This window comes from Pteronotus mesoamericanus, unplaced genomic scaffold (assembly GCF_021234165.1).
Source record: "Pteronotus mesoamericanus isolate MK-2021 breed Mesoamerican mustached bat unplaced genomic scaffold, CSHL_Meso_final contig_263, whole genome shotgun sequence".
In the NCBI taxonomy this organism is placed as follows: Eukaryota; Metazoa; Chordata; class Mammalia; order Chiroptera; family Mormoopidae; genus Pteronotus; species Pteronotus mesoamericanus.
This window is the reverse complement of record NW_026555112.1, coordinates 12,776,625-12,795,837: the sequence shown is the minus strand read 5'-3', so window position 1 is coordinate 12,795,837 and position 19,213 is coordinate 12,776,625. Positions and strand designations below refer to the sequence as shown.

The 19,213-nt window shown below is 41.2% G+C and overlaps 1 protein-coding gene across 1 annotated transcript; it reads right to left on the bottom strand.

Moving 5' to 3' along the window:
* Nucleotides 1-6,205: 6,205 nt before the first annotated feature.
* On the bottom strand, nucleotides 6,206-18,204 carry NDUFA12 (NADH:ubiquinone oxidoreductase subunit A12). Its single transcript, XM_054574698.1, has 4 exons — nucleotides 18,057-18,204; nucleotides 17,104-17,186; nucleotides 14,266-14,353; nucleotides 6,206-6,489 (listed from the first exon to the last, which is right to left on the bottom strand). The coding sequence occupies exons 1-4, from the start codon at nucleotides 18,140-18,142 to the stop codon at nucleotides 6,309-6,311; spliced, it is 438 nt and encodes a 145-aa protein (XP_054430673.1). The 5' UTR covers nucleotides 18,143-18,204; the 3' UTR covers nucleotides 6,206-6,308.
* Between the last annotated feature and the right edge of the window lie 1,009 nt (nucleotides 18,205-19,213).

Sequence of the window (19,213 nt, the reverse complement as noted above, 5' to 3'; positions counted from 1 at the left end):
CTATGACAGGAGAAAGGAAAAGGGGTGTGGGTAAGCACGAACAACAGATGGCCAGATGAACGCTTTCCAGGACCTGGATTCTTCCCCTGACATGCCCTGGTGGGTAACCCAGAGCTCACGTGTCCCACAGCTGCGGGGGACACTGTTCATGCCGTATTCACGTAGGTGAGATGGGCAACGCAGAGGCCTGAGCCAGGGGGGCTGGATCAATACCAGACACCAGTCTGGGAAACAGTTTTCTAAGACCAGTCCCGTCCCAATGCATTTGTTAAACAATCTACCGCTACATGTCCACTTCTGTAATGCCAGTGTTTCCTTAAGTCTTAGGAATATGACCTTTCTGGAGCCAGAGCTGACAAATGTGGCTTCATTACTGTGCACTTGTGATGCAACTCATGGACACTTGGCACCAGGGTACAAGTTGCCTTCTGTTTAAGGAGAAGATTATAAGTAGGATTCCTCCATCAGCAGGAACATGAGACACAAGCTTTTGCAAGGTGATCACACAAATGATTCCAAACACTTGAAATAGTTACTAATCTTTTCGGAAACACAGCACAACATCTTGGCAGTTAGTGTACTGTTTTCTTTCTCTTACAAAAATTGCTCAATGAAACAATTTTACTTTTCTGTTTATAAATAATTGCGTGCTTTAATGTTATTCCCCATCAGGGCATCTACTTCCTGAAATTTCAGAATTTGCTGTTCAGAGCTGCTGCTGGGTCATTATCTCACCTCAAGCAAAATTATTAAATCGGATCAATACTGTTTTACTGCAGGTGGATAGTAGGTGTTCAGTAAATACTGAACACACTGATCATTTACTGGGATAATTTTGTTCATGACTTTTCTCAAAAAGGAACAGTAAGCACTATAAAGAAAAGAAAACAAGCAAATTTACATAAATAAAATTTAAAATAGTAGGAAGTTCCAAGGGAGCTACTTTAGATCGCAGGGACACAGATTTGCTGAGGAGGTGACATTGGTAAAATGAGACATCAATGATACAAAAGAGGGAGCTACACAAAGGTATTATTATTCCAGGCAGAAGGAACAGCAAGTGCAAAGGCCCTAAAACAAGAATGAACCTGGAGTTTAAAGAAATGCCAGTCTGCCCTGGCTGGCATGGCTCAGTGGACTGAGTGCTAGCTGCGAACCAAAGGGTCACCAGTTTGATTCCCAGTCAGGTCACATGCCTGGGTTGTGGGCCAGGTCCTCAGTGGAGGGCATATGAGAGGCAACCACACATTGATTCTCCCTCCCTTCCCTTCTCTAAATTAATTAATAAAATAGTTTTTAAAAATAAATGCCAAGCAAAACCTTAATGAGATATCACCCCATGCCTGTTAAGAGTGGCTATTATCAAAGACAGGAAATGACAAGTGCTGGAGAGGATGTGGAGAAGAAGGAGCCCTCACACACTGCTGGTGAGAAGACACTGTCGGTGGGAAGGTATGTAAACTGGTACAGCCACTGTGGAAAACAGTACGGTGGCTCCTCAAAAAAAAATTAATAAGAAGAACTACCATATGAGCCAGCAATCCCTCTTCTGGATATTTACCCGAACAATTTGAAAACACTATTTATAAAGATACATGTACCCTTATGTTCTCTGCAGCATTGTTCACTCTGGCGAAGACATGGAAACAACCTAAGTGTCCTTCAACTGATGACAACTGGATGAAGAAGATGTGGTACTTACATACAATGGAACACTACTGAGCCATAAAAGATGATGAAATATTGCCATTTGTGACAGGTAACATAGATAGGCCTTCAGAGTATCAAGCTAAGTGAAACATGTCAGACAGTAAAGGACGAGAACCATATGATTTCACTGATATGTGGGAAATAAAACAGCAACAAACAAACAAATAAAACAAACTCACTCATAGACACAGATAACAGTATGGTGGTTACCGGGGGGGAAGGAGATGGGTGGGGGGTGAAGTAGGGTAAAGGGGGTCACATATATGGTGAGGAAAGAAGACTAGACTTTGAGTGGTGACATACGATATAATACATAAATGTTATATTATAAAGCTGTATACCTAAAACTTATAGAATGTTATTTACCAATGTTACCCCCAATAAATTTAATTTAAAAAAGAATAGAAAGAAGGTTGGCATGACTGACATATGGTGGGTATTAGAGGGGAAAACAAGAAGAATGATGTCTGAGGTGGATGTGGCCCGCTATGCACACCTGCAAGGGACTCCGGCCGATGCTCGTTAGCGCACTGCCTCTGCCGTGGAGTGGGCTTCTTGGCCAGGGGCATGGTCCTCTGTATGACAAAGCAGCGGGCATTCTAAGTCCCTGAATTCTGGTGTCGGCGGAGGTATGACAGGCAAGGACAGAAGATCCAAATTCAGAATAACATCCCATTTCCATGAAAACAAATCAAGCTTCCCAAATCAAAGGGAAGGAGTCCAATGGGATGAGCCCGCCGGCCTTAGATGTGTTTTACATTGCGCTCCCCCAGGAGCCAATGCCGAGACAAGAACTTGTGCTCAGGAGATGACCCCGTAAGTGCCTGGCTGCTTTGTTCTAAATCTCCATGGATTCTAGGTCCAACCCTTAAGGTTCATTTGCAAAACCCTTCCCCAAACCTTCACACCTATTTTCAATGTCCTCTTTTCCTGTCTCTGACCTCGAGCCAGTGACTGGTTATAGGGCTTGTCTCAGGTCATGCTTCCTTCCATTCAAGATACGGGATAAAGGCATTGCTTGAAATCCTGCCCGGTATCTGCTGAAATCCTGCCCTCTGCTGTCCAAGACAGCCGCTGAGGGGTACGGTATACAAGGGTGCGCTTCCAGCTGGCAGCGCGCAGGGTTCAACGTCCATAAACCAGGCTTGACTTTTTCATTCTCAGTTAATCGGCTAACACCTCTCCACAAGGGCGAAGGGACAGACTAGCGGCCAAGGGTGGGAATAGTGTAGTTAAAAGCACAGGATGGGAAGAAATCTGCTCACATAAACCAAATGCCCGGAAATGGTCAACTACATGAATAGATGGATTAACAGCACCTTGTGTGCCATGGTCTCCAACATACTGGTAGCCAGTTGGAGCTGTTTCTGAAGTGGAAAAGTGTAATCTTCCTGAAGGGGTTCATGGCCTTGCTCCCAAATCCTGTGGGCTTCCACCGTGTCTTTTCCAGAGAGACTTGTTTCTGACTTCAGCAAGTGTCCCCATCTGCCAGGCTTTTTGAGAGGGCTGAGCAGAGCTGCTCAGATGGCAGCCTGGGCCTCCTACAGAGACTGTTTTTGCACTGACAACTTTTCGGGTCGCCTAGTAAACAAGTAAGTGCGAAACCCCGGTGCGCTGTATGCTGTCTCTACCACAAGGTCCTGTGCACTTGTATTTACAGAACAGGCAAGACATAGCAATTTGTCTTTAATGCTGGAGGGGCTATCTCAGCATGGACTAGACCACTGTATCCCTGGGGATATTGCTAAGCAGCCAAGTGCCCTTACTCCCATGAGATTCAGAGTCCATCCTTTCTAATATACGTGTCTTTCCAAGGCATTGGTGTATCTGTTATTTCCTGCCCTGTATTAGCACAATGTGCTAATGTGACATCTGTGTGTAGCAAATGGCTGGAGCTGACATCTATGGGACAGATTTATAAGCTCTCCCTGTCCCTGCCAGGTAAAAGCAAGCTGCTAGTGGACTCTGTAAACCAAAATGGATAAAAATGTGATGGTTAGACCAATAGTTACATGTCAAATGCCAGAGGCTGTACTTAGTTGCTCCAATAGAGATCATTTCCAAAACAGCAGCTGTAATTCAGATCACCTCAAGGTTAAGTTTTAAGGTAGAGTCCACTGTCATTCTCCAAGACCCATCAATCTCTCTCCCTGGTCTAACGGAAGTACACTGTACATTTGGGGATATGACAGATTACCACATTTGTATCTTCCTACCCGTTGATGGTTGCACTAACTTCTGTAATTAGACAAACTGCTTTTTTACTTGTCATTTTGATAGGAACGGAATGCTCCAAATGGCTTTCCCCTGGCCCTTCCATCTCAGGGACCTACTCCTCAGGGCAAGGAGCCAGTGTTGAGATGGTGTGCATCCTGTCTGCACCTAGGAGCTGAGGAAATAAACTGGGGGGTGGGGGAAGTGGAGAGGAGTTCAGAGCCCCAGTGGGCTTATGGTGAGAGAGGGTCCAATCTCCCTCCCATAACCTCTATTCTGACCAGGGGCCACAGGATTTCTTTCCCAAATACACATCACCTAAAGAAGTAGCTGGGTAGAAGGCTCATCATACCCATCTGTTATATAGCACGCCTGTTTAAACCAAGGGTTCTGGTCCTGAGGATTAACTCAGGTCCAGGAATTGAGAAATTGTGACCTTCCAGCTTAATTCGTGTTAGTTACTAGACCTATACAGTTGCCTTAAAAGAAAAATCATGCTAAAACCTAAGGTAGCTTCCTATTGCTTTCGTGACTGACTCTAAGGTTACCGAAGCACAGTAAGATTGTGCAGCTCGGACATTTCCCAACGACTGCCTTTCCACCTTCTCTCACCTGGTGAAAAACACACCCAGTTTTCTTCCAACAGATAAACCCCCAACACACCTGACCCAGAAAGAACAGCGAGCCAGAACTTGTTTTTTAAGTCACTTTTTAAAAAAGATTTTAGACAGAGGGGAAGGGAGGGAGAAAGAGAGAGAAACATCAATGTGTGGTTGCCTCTCACACACTCCTACAGGGGACCTGGCCCACAACCCTGGCATGTGCCCTGGCTGGGAATTGAACCAGCAACCCTTTGATTCACAGGCTGGCACTCAGTTCACTGAGTTACACCAGCCAGGGCCAGGAGAGAACTTGTAATTACTCACAAGTTTCCCTTGGCAATCTATTCCTAATGGCATTAAAAGCAACGATTTAGGCCCTGGGAGAAAAGTTACTGAAGCGGTCGATGGACAGATCACATGACATCTCAGCCTAGCACTGGCCAGCCTGCAGTGTGGTCCTGCTCTACAGTGGTCCATCAGCCAACTGTAGATGGCTGCCCAAAATAACACACTGAATATAGATAGTGTCTCCTGAGGGCACCAAATTCAACCTGATCCAGCTAAGTATGGGATACTCACCCAGCGGTGGGGCTGTGAGAAAACTTCAGTTTCCTATGATTGAGCAAAACTTTCAGAAGGACTAGTGTGGTGTATTTTCTTTAGCTCAGTCGTTCACAACCTTAGGTGCAATGCAATCATCGGGTTGGAATCCAGAGATGTTGGTTTAAAATCTTGTGCCTCTAGAGCTTAAAAATTGCCCTGGGTGACACGCAAGTGCAACAAGAACTTTCTAGCTCCTTCCAGATGTCCCTAGACCAACAATCAGGACCACAATCTATCCCTTAATTTCCATGCAAGAAACCTGAGGTTAGTTAAGCCATGTAACTGCTCGGTTTCACTGAATGTCTTGAGTTGAGATTTGGGAATCGAGGTTCGTTTTCTCCTTAGGTTATCGAGTGCCCTTGAAAGCAATGGTCTGACTCCATTATCACTGCATTCTTTTTCCGTCACCATTATATTGTTCTATCGTGGCTGCCAGTATCCAAGGACCTTATCCTAGGAGGCTCGTGGGTCCTGGTCACTAAAACCAGTACCATAGCTTGATAAGCTACCTGACTGCTGACTCTGCTTGCTTTCTGTCCAGAACACAGAGGGATGTGGCACCGCCCTTCATCTAAAGACATGGCCAGTGCCTAGGATCCCTCATCTCCCCGGAGGTCTTTTGCCTACAACCCATCTTCTGAAACCAGTCTAATATTAAAGTTCTTCTGTTTGAAGCAACAACAAAAAAACCAGCGACCCTAGTTCATGTAAAGAAGTAAGAACACAGCGGGTGGATCCTGGGATGGTTCACACATCCAAATGCGCTGTGAAAGAACCAAAGCTCAGGAAGCAGGAAGTCTCTGAAAACCTCCTTGGAGAGAGCAACCATAAAAGCCACTGAGCTCTGGTGACTCTTCACCTCTCTGTCTCTCCATTCAAGTCTCCCCTCCCCTCAGGAAAATCTGCTGGGCTCAGCTCAGGCTCAGGCCCCCCGCCCATCGGCTGTTTTAGTGAGGCAGGACCCCGGGACAAGGGGGAACCAGGCGGCCACCCCAACAGAAGGCTACTTCAGTTACCCGTGTTTGTAAGCCTCTATTTTGTAATCGGTAAGTGACAAAGTGAAGGACAAAAAGACATTGTTTAATCAAATCATTTTAATCAAATTAAAAGTAAGCAGTAAGCAGTGCAATTACTTGAAAAGGCCCATATTTTACAAGTTTTAACTGTTTTCCACTGTCTTTACTTGTAAGGGGTTGAAGGTGGGACCCACTCTTGAATCTTCTTTCTAGTGGTGGAATAAGGTACATACTGTTCCGGAGTGCCACTCACGTTGAATTTATGGTTTGTCCAAATGAATTTACGAGCAGTAGGTGGCTTTGTTGTTGGAGGATCATCAGTCATACAGTGAAGCCAACGATGCCTTAAAGAGGGGAAAAAAGACAGTTGTGAGGGGGCAGAGCAGTGGGGTGGGCGACGGAGCTATTTTGTTACTTGAGCTCAAATCTGAGCTCCATTGCTTACTGGCTGAATTTTTCTATACCTTAAGTTTTTCATCTGAACATTTTACTTCCTAAGGATAGTATAAGGATTAAATGAGATAATTCACATAAAAGCCTAGGAAAATTCCTGTGCACAGTAGGTACTCAACAAACGTTTGCTACTGCTATTATCCTTACCGTATTTCATCAAATCTAGGACGCCATCAATTTTAAGATACACCATTATTTTATGTAGCTCTAAGAAAGAAAAATGCTGCCAATTCAATTATGACACTATTGATGAGAATATGAATCCTAATTTTAGCTGTAAAAATACATTTTAAGATTGACGAACTACAGTATTACTACAAGACGCTAAGGCTGATTCTGGTTTTCCGTGTGCTCAGGCTGTTCCAACTAATGACAGTGTGAAGCCCAACGCTGAAGGGGAGGAGGAGAGTCCCCACATGCCTCTGAAATTCAAGCTTATGTCTCAACACCAGAGAATGTACTCTTTGTTATCTTAAAATTATTAGATCGCAGCCCAAAGTTCACAAGTGTTTCAGGCTAAGTGTTTAACCATTTCCGCTCAAAGGCTATTTGCTGGGAGGTGCCAGAAAGCTGGCCTAAAGAAGGAAGCTGGGTGTCTTCTTCGCAGTACACAGAGGAATGTCTCTCTAATGACAGAGAAAGGAAGACTCGTCGTCCACAGGACAAAGAGTAAAATTGAGCAGGAAGCCAAACTGAGTTTACATGGGAACGACAATTCATCTCACATCCCCCAAGGCTCAGAGCTCATAAGACAGATATGACCCTATGAAAAAAGGGAATGAGGAGATGGCCTCCGGGGGCGGGGGTGCGGGGGCGGTGGCGAGGGATTGCCCAGCTACAGAGAAAAGTGCAAGTGGAGGAGGTTTCAGGAAAATAATAAGGCTAATGCTAATAAGAAAAATGTATGATGCTATGTGAGTTCAAGAATGTTTGCTAGTAGTAATAGCTCTAACTAGGTAATTGACTAAAACCATTGAGAGAGATAAAACATTATTACTGTTGCTATATTTGAGGCTAAAGATAATTGTATCTGATCAGCTAACTGCAGGAAGAAGTCTGTACACATGGGGCTGCTGTCCCTGTTACATCCTCCAAAGGAAGTGGGACTAGTGAGAGCGATCTGAACCAGTGAACCACGACCATGAGCGTGTGCTCTGAAACACTGAGGTGTCCCTGGTGAGACAAGCTCCCCAGCCACTCGGACGAGGACAGGCTGTCAAAACCAGGGCTGTTACTCATCAAGGGGCTTTATGTAAATGCAAGCACAGCGGAGATATTTAGCTTTGCCTTGCTGAGTCATCTTAAGTAACTGAAGAAAATTTTATTCAAATAATTGCTGTTATGACTCCTGAAGATTAAATGATATTTAAAGAACCATAATCCAAAGATTTTTTGTGTGTCTTACTCAGTTACTTAAGTGACAAGATGAAGAGCTTGTGGAGAAATAAAAATGATCAAAAAGCTAAAAGGCATTTTTTAACACAGTACATAAAATCTGAACGTGTATCCAGTAAGGCTACTGGCAAGAGTCAGGAGATGCGTCAACAACTCATACTGACTGGCAGTGTGAGGGACCCTAAGAAACAAAAAATGTCGTTCTCTGCCGGGCTAGCATAACCTTCTGTTATAATTAGTATTAAATAAAGGTTACAGAAATTATACCTTTTAGAGTTCCACACCAAAGATTTTTTGCAAAGCAGGTTTTCAGCGGGGCCTTTTTATTCCAATTAATGAAAGGCGCCAATGGACGGACAGCGCACTGTCCAGGAAGCTGCTGTGCGGGCGTCACAGCCGCCTCCTTTCCTACCACTGGTATTTTCTTACAGGACAAAACACAAAGTTACTTAAACACGGTGATCAAGTCAGTGAAACGGCAAAGAAGACTGGCAGAAAGGTAAAACGTTATAAAGACTAAAGAGATAAACATTTATAATGATAACATAATACATTTTGAGAAAAATTCAGAACTCAAATATATTGAAGTTATATCAAAATAATGGGAAACAAAGACATTAAATCACAATTACAACACAACTCAAATGGAAATGAACCCCACAAATGGTTGGCCCTATTTTCAGTTGTATAAGAGCAAAAAGTGTGTCCGTGAACAGGGAAAGACTAGTCCTTTCTTGGGAAATACACTACTTCACTTAAATAGCCCCTCCGTTTGAATGCATTCAAAGTGCAAAATGAAAGGATTTATTTTAAAAATCATTGCAGATGGAAACAGTCTTTAAGGTTAGTATTGCTAACAAAGATTAAAAAGTTTAATTCTTTTCAGAAAATTCTCAGAAATAAAACATTACCAAATAACAGTGAACAACAACAACAACAAAAATATAGGCTGATCTGAATCCTTCTTCTTTCTGGATAATGCACATTACTAGTTTTGGGAATCAAGACTGGTTTCTGACCTTACATAACGTTCATGTTTCAGATGCTTTCACTTAACATCACTGAGCTTAGAAATGCCAAAGATTTTTTAGTTTAAAAAAAAAAATATATGAAAGACTAAAGAAAAACTCCAGATTGCTTTTTAAGATAAAAATACTCATCATACTACCCTGGCCAGGTGGGTAAGTAGGTTGGGGCATTGTCTCTATACACCAAAATGTTGTGGGTTCGATCCCTGGCTGGGCACCAGTCCGTGTTTCTCTCTCCTTCTCCCCTACTTCCTCACTCTCTGGAATCAATAAACATACCTTCGGGTGAGGACTGAAAAAAAATACTCATCACACTAAAACTATTATTACTCTCTCCCACTTTATGAGACATTCTCACACATGATCACTTAGTCACTTATTTAATAATATTCCTTATTTTAAAACTGAGAAAGCAGAATTGAAATGACTTTCACAAGGTCCCACAGCACATATGTTACAGAGCTGAGGCTGGAACACAGCCCCTCAATAGCTGAAGAGAATCCTTTGATCAGCAACTTAAATTACAATCAGTAGATGAAAACCGGGTTAGAATTATGATAGCATCTAAGAATCTGCCAAAATCCTGAGATCCATCTCACCCCAGAATGGTATTGATAAATTCAACAAATTTAAGAAAGAAAAGATACTTCATTACAAAATACTCAACTCAAACTCTGTTGTTAGCTCAGTAACTATAATTTTTAATTAAGCGCAATCTGAAATAAAATCCCAGTAGGGTTTGACAATATAAGGGTCAGTGGAAAGCCTATCTAAGCAAGTTTTGAAAAATCACAATAACCAGAAAGGCTGACATTACCAGACATTAAAGTCTCAAAGGTAAGAATGGCATAAAAACTGGGACAAAAGTACAATATTAAAACAATATTATTCCCCCAAACAGACTAAAGTATATATAAGACAAGGCCGGCATTTTAAATTTTGGGAGAAAGGAAAGATTTCTCAACAAATTATGCTGGGATAATTAATTTTGTCAAAAAAAAGTCAAGTTATACTTCCCAAACCAAACATCAAAATAAATTACATCTAGATTAATAATGATCAGGTATAATATGGGTGAATATTTATATTCATAACACATACTGATATTTATAGAACATTTCTAAGTTTAATGTCAAAGGCAAAAAGCCATACAGAAAATAAACAGTAATTTTATTACATAAAAGTAAAAATGTCATAAATGTCCTAAAACTCTGAAAACAAGATTAAAGCATAAAAGAAACAGGGAAAAGTATTTGAAATATACAGAAAAGTACTTCATCTGTCATTACAAATCAGAAAGAAAAAGTCAAATATCCAATAGAAAAATGCACAAAAGACATAAAACTTATAAAGCATGTACACTCTTGGATGCAACAATTTTACTTCGGAACTGGTCTGGGAAGTGGGATGGGCAGGTTAAGTGCTTGAATGCAGGTATACTGGCCGCAGCTTTATTTATAATGGTGAAAAAAATGTAAAGAACAAAACCAAAAGTGACAGGAAACACTTAGATCTAACAGAAGAATAAAACATCACTAAAAAGTACGTTACATAGAATATATATGACTTGAGAAAATGTTAATGGTATGTTAAGTTTAAAAAGCAGGTTAGTTAATTTATTTAACAACACTTAGATAGCATTTTTAAGTCATGGGTCCCATTCTAAACACTGTACAAATACTAATCCTTACAATAACAACTCTATGAGATAGGTGTTGCTTTCCCAATTTAATAAATGAGGAACCCAGGACATCAAGAGTTCAAGTAACTTACCCAAGGCAGAGCTAGGAGTCAAACCCTACCTAGCTAGTCAAAAAAGCCTCTTACATTAAAAACAAAAACAAAAGGACACATTGAAAAAGAGATCACGAGAATAAATATTTAATGTTAACAATGGTTTGTCTTGGTGTGGTAGGATAATAGATTACTTTTATTTACTTTGTAATTTTCTGTTATTTTTCTGAATTTTCTGTAATGGACATGTACTACTTTACACAAAGAAAAAAGCTATTAAAAAGAAAAATCCGGCCTGTGAACCAAAGGGTCACCAGTTTGATTCCCAGTCAGGGCACATGCCTGGGTTGCAGGCCAGGTCCCCAGTGGGAGGCATATGAGAGGCAACCCATACAATGACGTTTCTCTCCCTCTCTTTCTCCCTCCCTTCTCCTCTCTCTAAAAATAAATAAATAAAATCCTTTAAAAAATCCTTCTAACTCAAATCAACTAGACATGGTTTTAAAACCCTGTCCAAGTCATCTGTCATTTTTTGAGGCTATAAATAGGTTCTTTCTACTTCTAACCCCATTTTATCATTTAAATGAAGCCATCATTTAAAAAAAAAAAATCACTCCTGGAGTATTCAAATGTTTTAGTGAAAGACTGTTCCTTTCAGTCCTCCTTAATGGAAACATTTTCTAAGTTATTTCCACAATATAATGTCATTTACATGTTAAACAGAAAAGGGTCAAACTGTTTTTTTAAATCTAGAAACTTCAAAATTCTTTTATATATGACTATCTTTAGCAGATACTATACACTGATAACCTGTGAACACAATAAAGCTTTCGTCTGGAAATTGAGATCAAGAGCAGTCAGTAATACAGCTTATTTCCATACCTCCAGTATGAAATTTTCCAAACAAAGGCTAGATTAAGCAGACACACCAAGAGGAAGAAAACATTCCCTGCCACTGGGAGATGGCAATTCATTTAGGAGAAAAATATTTTAAAGGACTAAACAAATGATTCAGTGGGACAAGGCATTAAAAGGGATAGCTGGGAGTGAGAACGGAATTCAGAGGCAAATCTAGCTTTAAATTCATACAAGAGCTACAAAAGGGTGACAGATGTACCATTTTTGGATCAGCTAGAAGTGAAAGAAATCATTGTATCCTAAAAGCCAAATAATGGTTCCTTCATGTAAAATAGTATATCCATATTCAATAAATATTTATTGAGCAACTACTATGTGCTAGACACTGTTTTAGGCTTTAGAAACACAACAGTGAACAAAGTTCTTATCATCAAGAAGCATGGCAGTTGGGGAAACGGTAAGTCAAATAATAGATAATAAAATACCAGGCAGAGATAAGTGCTGCCAAGGAAAACACTAGAGCAGCGGAAAGGGACACAGTGTGAGAGAACAGGGTTCTTAACTAGGATAGCCTGAGAAGCTGCTGGAGCAGGCACTTGAATAAAGTGAAGGCCTGCGCGAATGCAACATCTGGGGGCACGGTACAAAGTGACCGAGATGGGAGTGAGCTCACTGTTCAAGGAGAAGCGGGGGGCCGGTGTGGCTAAATCACGGGTCAGCAGGGCCGTGACGAGGACAGTGCATGGAGCGCCTGGCAGGGCCAAGATCACAGGTCCTGCAGACCACATGAGGCACTGGGATTTTAGCTCTGTCATGAAAAGTCAATGGACAGTTCTGAGCAGAGATTTGATGTGATCTGACTTACATTTTAAAATAACCACTCTAGTCAGTCAGTATGTAAAGGATACTAGTTGTTCTGCAGGAATGTCATCAGCCATTTTGGGGGGTTGTGGTAGAAGTCCAAGCAAGAGGTAATTGTGGTTCGGACCAGGTTCAGAGTCACAGAGGAAGTGATCCTGCTTCTCTACGCAAGCCAACCAAAAACACCTCATCAGTGCATACAGCTGGCCCTCTGTGTCCGTGGATTACCAGTGGAAGATCAAAGACGTTACAGGCATTTAAAGAAACAATCTGCACACAAGTGGACCTGTGTTGTTCAAGGATCAACTATATAAACCCCAGAGCAAGGATGCAACAAGAAGCACTTGGCATTGTTTCTGTGACATTCCTGCCAGAGAGCACAGTCTGAATCTAGTCATGTGGAAACACGGGACAAACCCACACTGAGGGACACTCTATAACATAATTGGCCTGCAATTTTCACAAGTGTGACGGTCATAAAATGCAAGGAAAAGCTGAGGAACCAATCCAAGGTGAAGGAGACTAGAGAGAAATAAGATGTGTGATGCATGATTAGATCCTCTCGCTACAAAGGACATTGTTGGGACAACTGACAAAACCTGAATGGGGTCTGCAGATCACACAGTAGTGCCGTGTCATTGGGAATTTCCTGACTTGATGATTATGTTGTGTTTAGGGAGCAGAATGTCCCTAGTTGCAGGAATTACACGTTAAATTATTTGGCAGTGATAGGTTGTCATCATTTTGGCAACTTAATTTGAAATGATTCAAATACTGGTAACTTTACAATGGAAGTGAATACTTTGAGATTATCCCAGTTGCTACTCACTAGAGTCTAAAACTATTTCTGATGATCAAGTTCAACTAAAATAAAATGCCAATTAACCTAATACACTTACTTCTAGTGTTTTTGGTGAAATTATCTAGACTAATTGGGAAGGATCTCCAGAGTGTATCAACCAAATGGTATTATTTCAGCAACCTATGAAATAGAGATCAGTACTTTGTTTACACATATTTAATATAAAACTTAGTAATTCAAGTAAAAGCATTTAGAATTTCACTTCAAAATGGTTATATTATAAAATCATATTTTTTAGAGATCTAAGGAATTTGGGGGCTCTCATTTTACAGATGAGAAAACTAAGGCCCACAGAAGTTACAGAACTTGCTTAAGATCAAAGTTCCAAGTAAGATCAGAGCCAGAGCTCTTTTTGCCTTTCCCTTCACCCAGCGCCAGGTGGTACTGTGCTGTACTGTTTTCCTTCCGACGATAGCTATACCTCTATCCCAACATATAATGTGATATTGTCACACTTCCATCAAGGGAGAGGGTCTACGTCCTCTCCCATTAAACTTGGGCAGAATATTCCAATTGCCTCGATCAACAAAATGTGAAATTAATACTGGATGATTTCCAAAGCTAGGTCGGACAAGGCATTATGGTTTTTACTTGGCTTGCTCTCTTTCTCAGAGCACTTGACTCAGGAAGCCCAAACTATGTCCTCAGTTGACAGCCAACACCAGCCTCCAGACACTGAGGGAACAAGTCTTCAGGTGATCCCAGGATCCAGTCTCTGGACCTGAGGCCTGATATCCTGGAGCAGAGATAAGCCATCCAGGCTGTCTTGTCTAAACTCCTGACTCACAAAAACTATGAGATATATAACAGAGGCAGATGCTTTCAGGATACCATTTGCTGCCTTATAAATAAATAAGCTAGTCAATAAATATGTGTGTGATCAAACAAACATTGCCAAGCCAAAAAAACTGGATGTTCACTTAGCTTACCATTCAGGGGGCACCATGCTTCCATCCACATCCCAGAACGTGTTTTTGCCGTTCATTTCAGTAGTGTATATAACCCATCGGTGACGGCCTGAGTGGAAAGGTTGACATTTAGACAGATGTGAGAAAATAGACAACCTTAAAAAACAAAACAAAATATAATTGCATAATATCAAAGAAGACAACCTTTTCATTAAGATAAGATTTTTGTGTCCTTAAGTAGGAGAAATGTTAAAGGAACAGCGCCCTGGTTCTAATAGTGAAGGCAAGCTCCAGGAAGCGTATGGCAAGCTTTAATCAACAGCCTGGCAGCTGCCACAGCACAATCCCTGCACAAGGACTAAGACCTACTCTGTGGGTGAGGCTTGGGCCTTTCCCATGGTGGAGAACCCTTGCTTCCACCTCTGCCAAGAAAGCAGCGGAGAGGGTAGAGCAGTGTGTTCCCAGCTGGTCATTGTATTCAAGAGAAAAAGCACTCCTCCTGAAAATGGGACAGCAGAAATGTATTCACAGCAATCGTACTTGCATTATATGTTTCTGTACAAGTATTTTTAAGTGACCACCAGAGATCTTTTCAAGAATTGGTAATTATACATAATAAGCAAACTGTATAAATGATGGTTAGATTAAACAGGACAGTTCATGTCGTCAATATACAATAATATGGCTGCATTCTTTAACACATTTCTATGGAGTGCTTGGAGGCCTAAATGCAACTTACAAGACTGTTTTTATTGGGTCATTAAGGTGGGCAAAGACCCGTATTCCAATCAGAACTTTGTCACTTATTGTCAGTGAATATTAGGCAAATTTTATGAGCCTCAGTTTCTTTGTTAAAAGTGAACAATTATACCTACATCTGAAGGTTGCTGTGAAAATTAAGTATCACACACATACACCTATTTCAGCATCAGACATGTAAGTGCATAATAAATATTAATTCCTTCAACCACTTCCTCACTGCCCCTGCCCCACCAACAGGGAATACTGAATTAATCTCTATAATGGATTTAAACCAATAAGCAAAGGGTAATCTGCATTTGCTATAGATTTTCCTAGGTAAATATAAAATCAACAAATATCAACTAATGCAATTTAAACATAAACACATCTATTTAAAGAAATAAAGATTTTAATCAGGATTTGCTTCTTCTGTTAGAGAAATCACCTTGAGAATAAGTAACTAAAAGTAAACTATAGAAAAAATAGAACATACAAATAAATGGAAGCATATACCATGTTTATAGATAAGAATTAACATCATTAAACTATCCATACCCCAAAGCAATCTATAGATGCAATGCAGTTCTTGTCAAAATATGGCATATTTCACAGAACTAGAACAAATAATCCAAAATTTTATACAGATCTGCAAAAAAACCTGAATAGTATCAGAAATACTGAGAAAGGAGGGCAAAGTTGGGGGGATCACACTACCTGATATCAAACTGTACTACAAGTCCAGAGTAACTAAAACAGCATGGAACTGCCCTGACTGTTGTGGCTCAGTTGGCTGGGCATCATCCCACAAAGTAAAAGGCTGCCAGTTTGATTCCCAGTCAGCGTACATGCCCGGGTTGCAGGTTCAGTCCCCGGTCAAGGGTTGTACGAGTGGCAACCGACTGATGTTTCTCTCCTTCTCTTTCTCCTTCCCTTCCTATCTCTCTAAAAATGAATTCATAAAATTTTTAAAAAAACAGCATGGTACTGTCATAAAAACAGACATATAGATCAATGAAAGAGAATAGAGAGCCCAGAAATAAACCCATATCTATATATTCAATTAATATGTGACAAAGGAGGCAAACATAGATTGGGTTAAAGATAGTCTATTCAAAAAATGATGCTGGGAAAAATGGACAAATACATGCAAAAAAAAAACCAACAAAAAACAAACTAGGCCACCTTCTTACACCATATGCAAATAGAAACTCAAAATTATTTAAAGACTTAAATGTAACACTGAAAACCATAAAAACCCTATAGGAAAACATAGGCAGTAAAACCTCTGACATTTCTCTTAGCAATATTTTTTCTGATATATCACCTTGGACAAGGGATACAAAAGAAAAAAAAATTAACAAATGAGACTGTACCAAACTAAAAAGTTTTTGCATAGTAAAGGAAATCATCAAAAAAACAGAGAGACAACCTACTAAATGAGAGAACATATTTGCCAATGATATACCTGATAAGGGGTTAACATTCAAAACTTATAAAGAACTCATATTAATGAACACCAATAAATGCATGAAAACTATAATCCAATGAGTCATGGGAATGTGAAGGCAGGTGGGGGAAACCTTGGGTAAGATTTCACAAAGTTATGCCATGGCAGTAGAGCTGGGCCTTAACAATCTAGCAATAAACATAATACATCAAAATTTTAAATGTGTATACTCAGACTCAGCAATTCCACTTCCAGAAATTTATTCTTAGAATATTAAAACAAGTGTGATAAAGATACAAGCAAGTGCACTGAAGCACCATTTCTAGTAAAAAAGAGTTGAAGGCAATCTACATGTCTATCAATAGTAAAGTGTTTGAAAAATAATGATGTTGCTATTAAAAAGAGTGCTGTGAAAAGAAATTTTAAATAGGAAAACACAAATATGCAAACAAAAAAGAGAATCCTGTAGGTTCATCCAACTAATATGGAAAAATGGTCATGGTTTTTATGTAAAAATATTTGTTTATGCACAACATGCATAACAGAATCCCATGAAATAAAAAGGATATGTAGCTTTATTCAGTGATTCAAGAAGCTCCTTGTATATTATGAAAAATAATCAAGTCTCAAGCTCACTTCCATTATTCATATCAAAAAAATACTGTACTCACCAAAAAATTGCTTGTTATCTTCATAGTATTTGTTTCCATATTTGTCTTCACCCACTAATGTACCAACCCTCACATCATTCACCCTGTGAATATCCAAAAGAAAAGACATTTTACAATAATTCTTCGTTCAAAACACAAATGTAAATAAGGCGAGAATACCAACTTTCAGCAACAAAGGCAATTTAAAAAAATGCAGAGATGCCTGGGGATAATCACTAGTTGCAGACTTCTAGCCTTCATGTCCAGGCCCACACCACCCCCTGCTGAAGTGTCAGTTTTCAGGTAAGAGCTCTAGAATACCTGCTCATGTTGCCCCCAGTACCAAGTAGACAGCACAAAAAGATACTCTGACCCAACATATATACTTAAATTACACCAAATATGTAGATACAAATTACAAGACTACTTTTTATCTACTATTAGGACACTGGAGTTAACAAAAACTTTCACGAAATCAGGAAGCTGAAGTATTTCAACCTAAAATGATATGAATGTCCCGGCTTTCATTCCTGGGTTTTCAACTGGCTTCCACGGACGATGCTGCTAGTCGGACTAAACGACTGGAGGGACTAGTAGGGACCATTCACTCGTCTTGTTTAACGCCTTAAGGTACAGAGGAAGAAACAAGGCCAGCGGAGGGGAAAACGCTCCCAAGGTCACACAGTGGTTGCCTGTACTCATTCCTGTCGAGGAAACAGGGCAGGGTGAAGCCTCGATGCCCTCGCCTCCACTTTACAGCTCTGTCCCTAGAGCTGGCTTTGGCCTTGTCTCTGGGAGACAGATCCCTGGACGAAGACTTCGGCCCGGGGAAAGAAAGGTAGAGATTGGGCTGGTTGTCCTTGACCAGAGCTGCGGTTTCTCCAGGGTGACCCAAGCCCGAGCCCCTTCCCAAGAACCCAGCCAGGGCGAGTCCAGTCCAGAGGCTAAGAGCACGGCCCTCGTCGCCTGCCTACCTGAAGAGCATTCGTAGATAGCCTCGGAGGCCACCGTGGCCGCTAACCTGCTGCAGCCCCCGCTTCAAGACCTGCACGTACTCCATCTTGCCCCGCAGGCCCCGCCTTTCGGGTGCACCGTTCAAAAGGCACCCGGAGGAAACGAAAACTCACTTGCAGGGAGCCTAGCGCAGAAAGTTCCCCCGGCGCGCGCGCATCCGACGAGGAGGTGGTTCTGCGCGTGCGCATACCTGCAGCGCCCCTGCGTGGCCTCTTCCCTGTTTCCGAAGTTGCGCTTGGTTTCCTTAGGAAGCAAAGGCGCAATAAACTTTTATCGGTTCTCAGAAGTTGCATTCAGAATGTGGGACAAGTGCTGGAAAACTCACCTAAGCTAGGCTTCCCAAGGTGAAAGCCTCCTCCTTCGGGGGCCTCAGGTTTATCTCAAATGATCGACTCAGACTACTTCAAAATCCTTTCTAGGGCCAAGATTTTTTAGAAACAAGATACCATTAAGGAATTCAACATTGAGCACATAATGGCACTGAGTACATATACTAGCGTTTTGTAGGAATAGCGAGGAGGAATGGAAAAGTATATGATTAAGTATCTGCTCTCAAGGATTTGGTGATTTAAGTTGCAAGGCTAAAATTCAAAAATTTGAAATTATTAGAAAATTTGTGCATGATATATAATAAAGGAAAAAGGGGAAAATGGTCATGGAGATATAAATATATATTTACATATAAATAAAATAAATATAAATATATATATTTCTTCTATTATGTGAGCTCCTGCCATCACACAATTGTCACCCAGGAACGGAGCAACACAGTAACGAAGTCCCTAAAACTCTTTCCCCCTCACCCAGAGCTGCCAGGAGTGGGGCGGGGGCGGAGGCTGAGTCAGGCCACTGGCCTCAGCTCCTGTGCTTGAAGGCGCTGTAAACCTGCTGCAGCACGTGGCGCAGGCCCTGGTCCTTGGGCGTCCCCCTGGCCGGGGAGATGAAACAGGTGTGCCCCTGGAACCTTACCAGGTCAGGGGCACCTTTGTACAACTCCACCAGGAGCAGCATCCCATGAAGGATGTCATTAGTCAGGAAGCTGTTCTGGACGTTGGCCATTTCCATGCCTTTGGGGATGCTCCAAGTCACCGCAAGCCTCTCATCCCATGACTGCCCT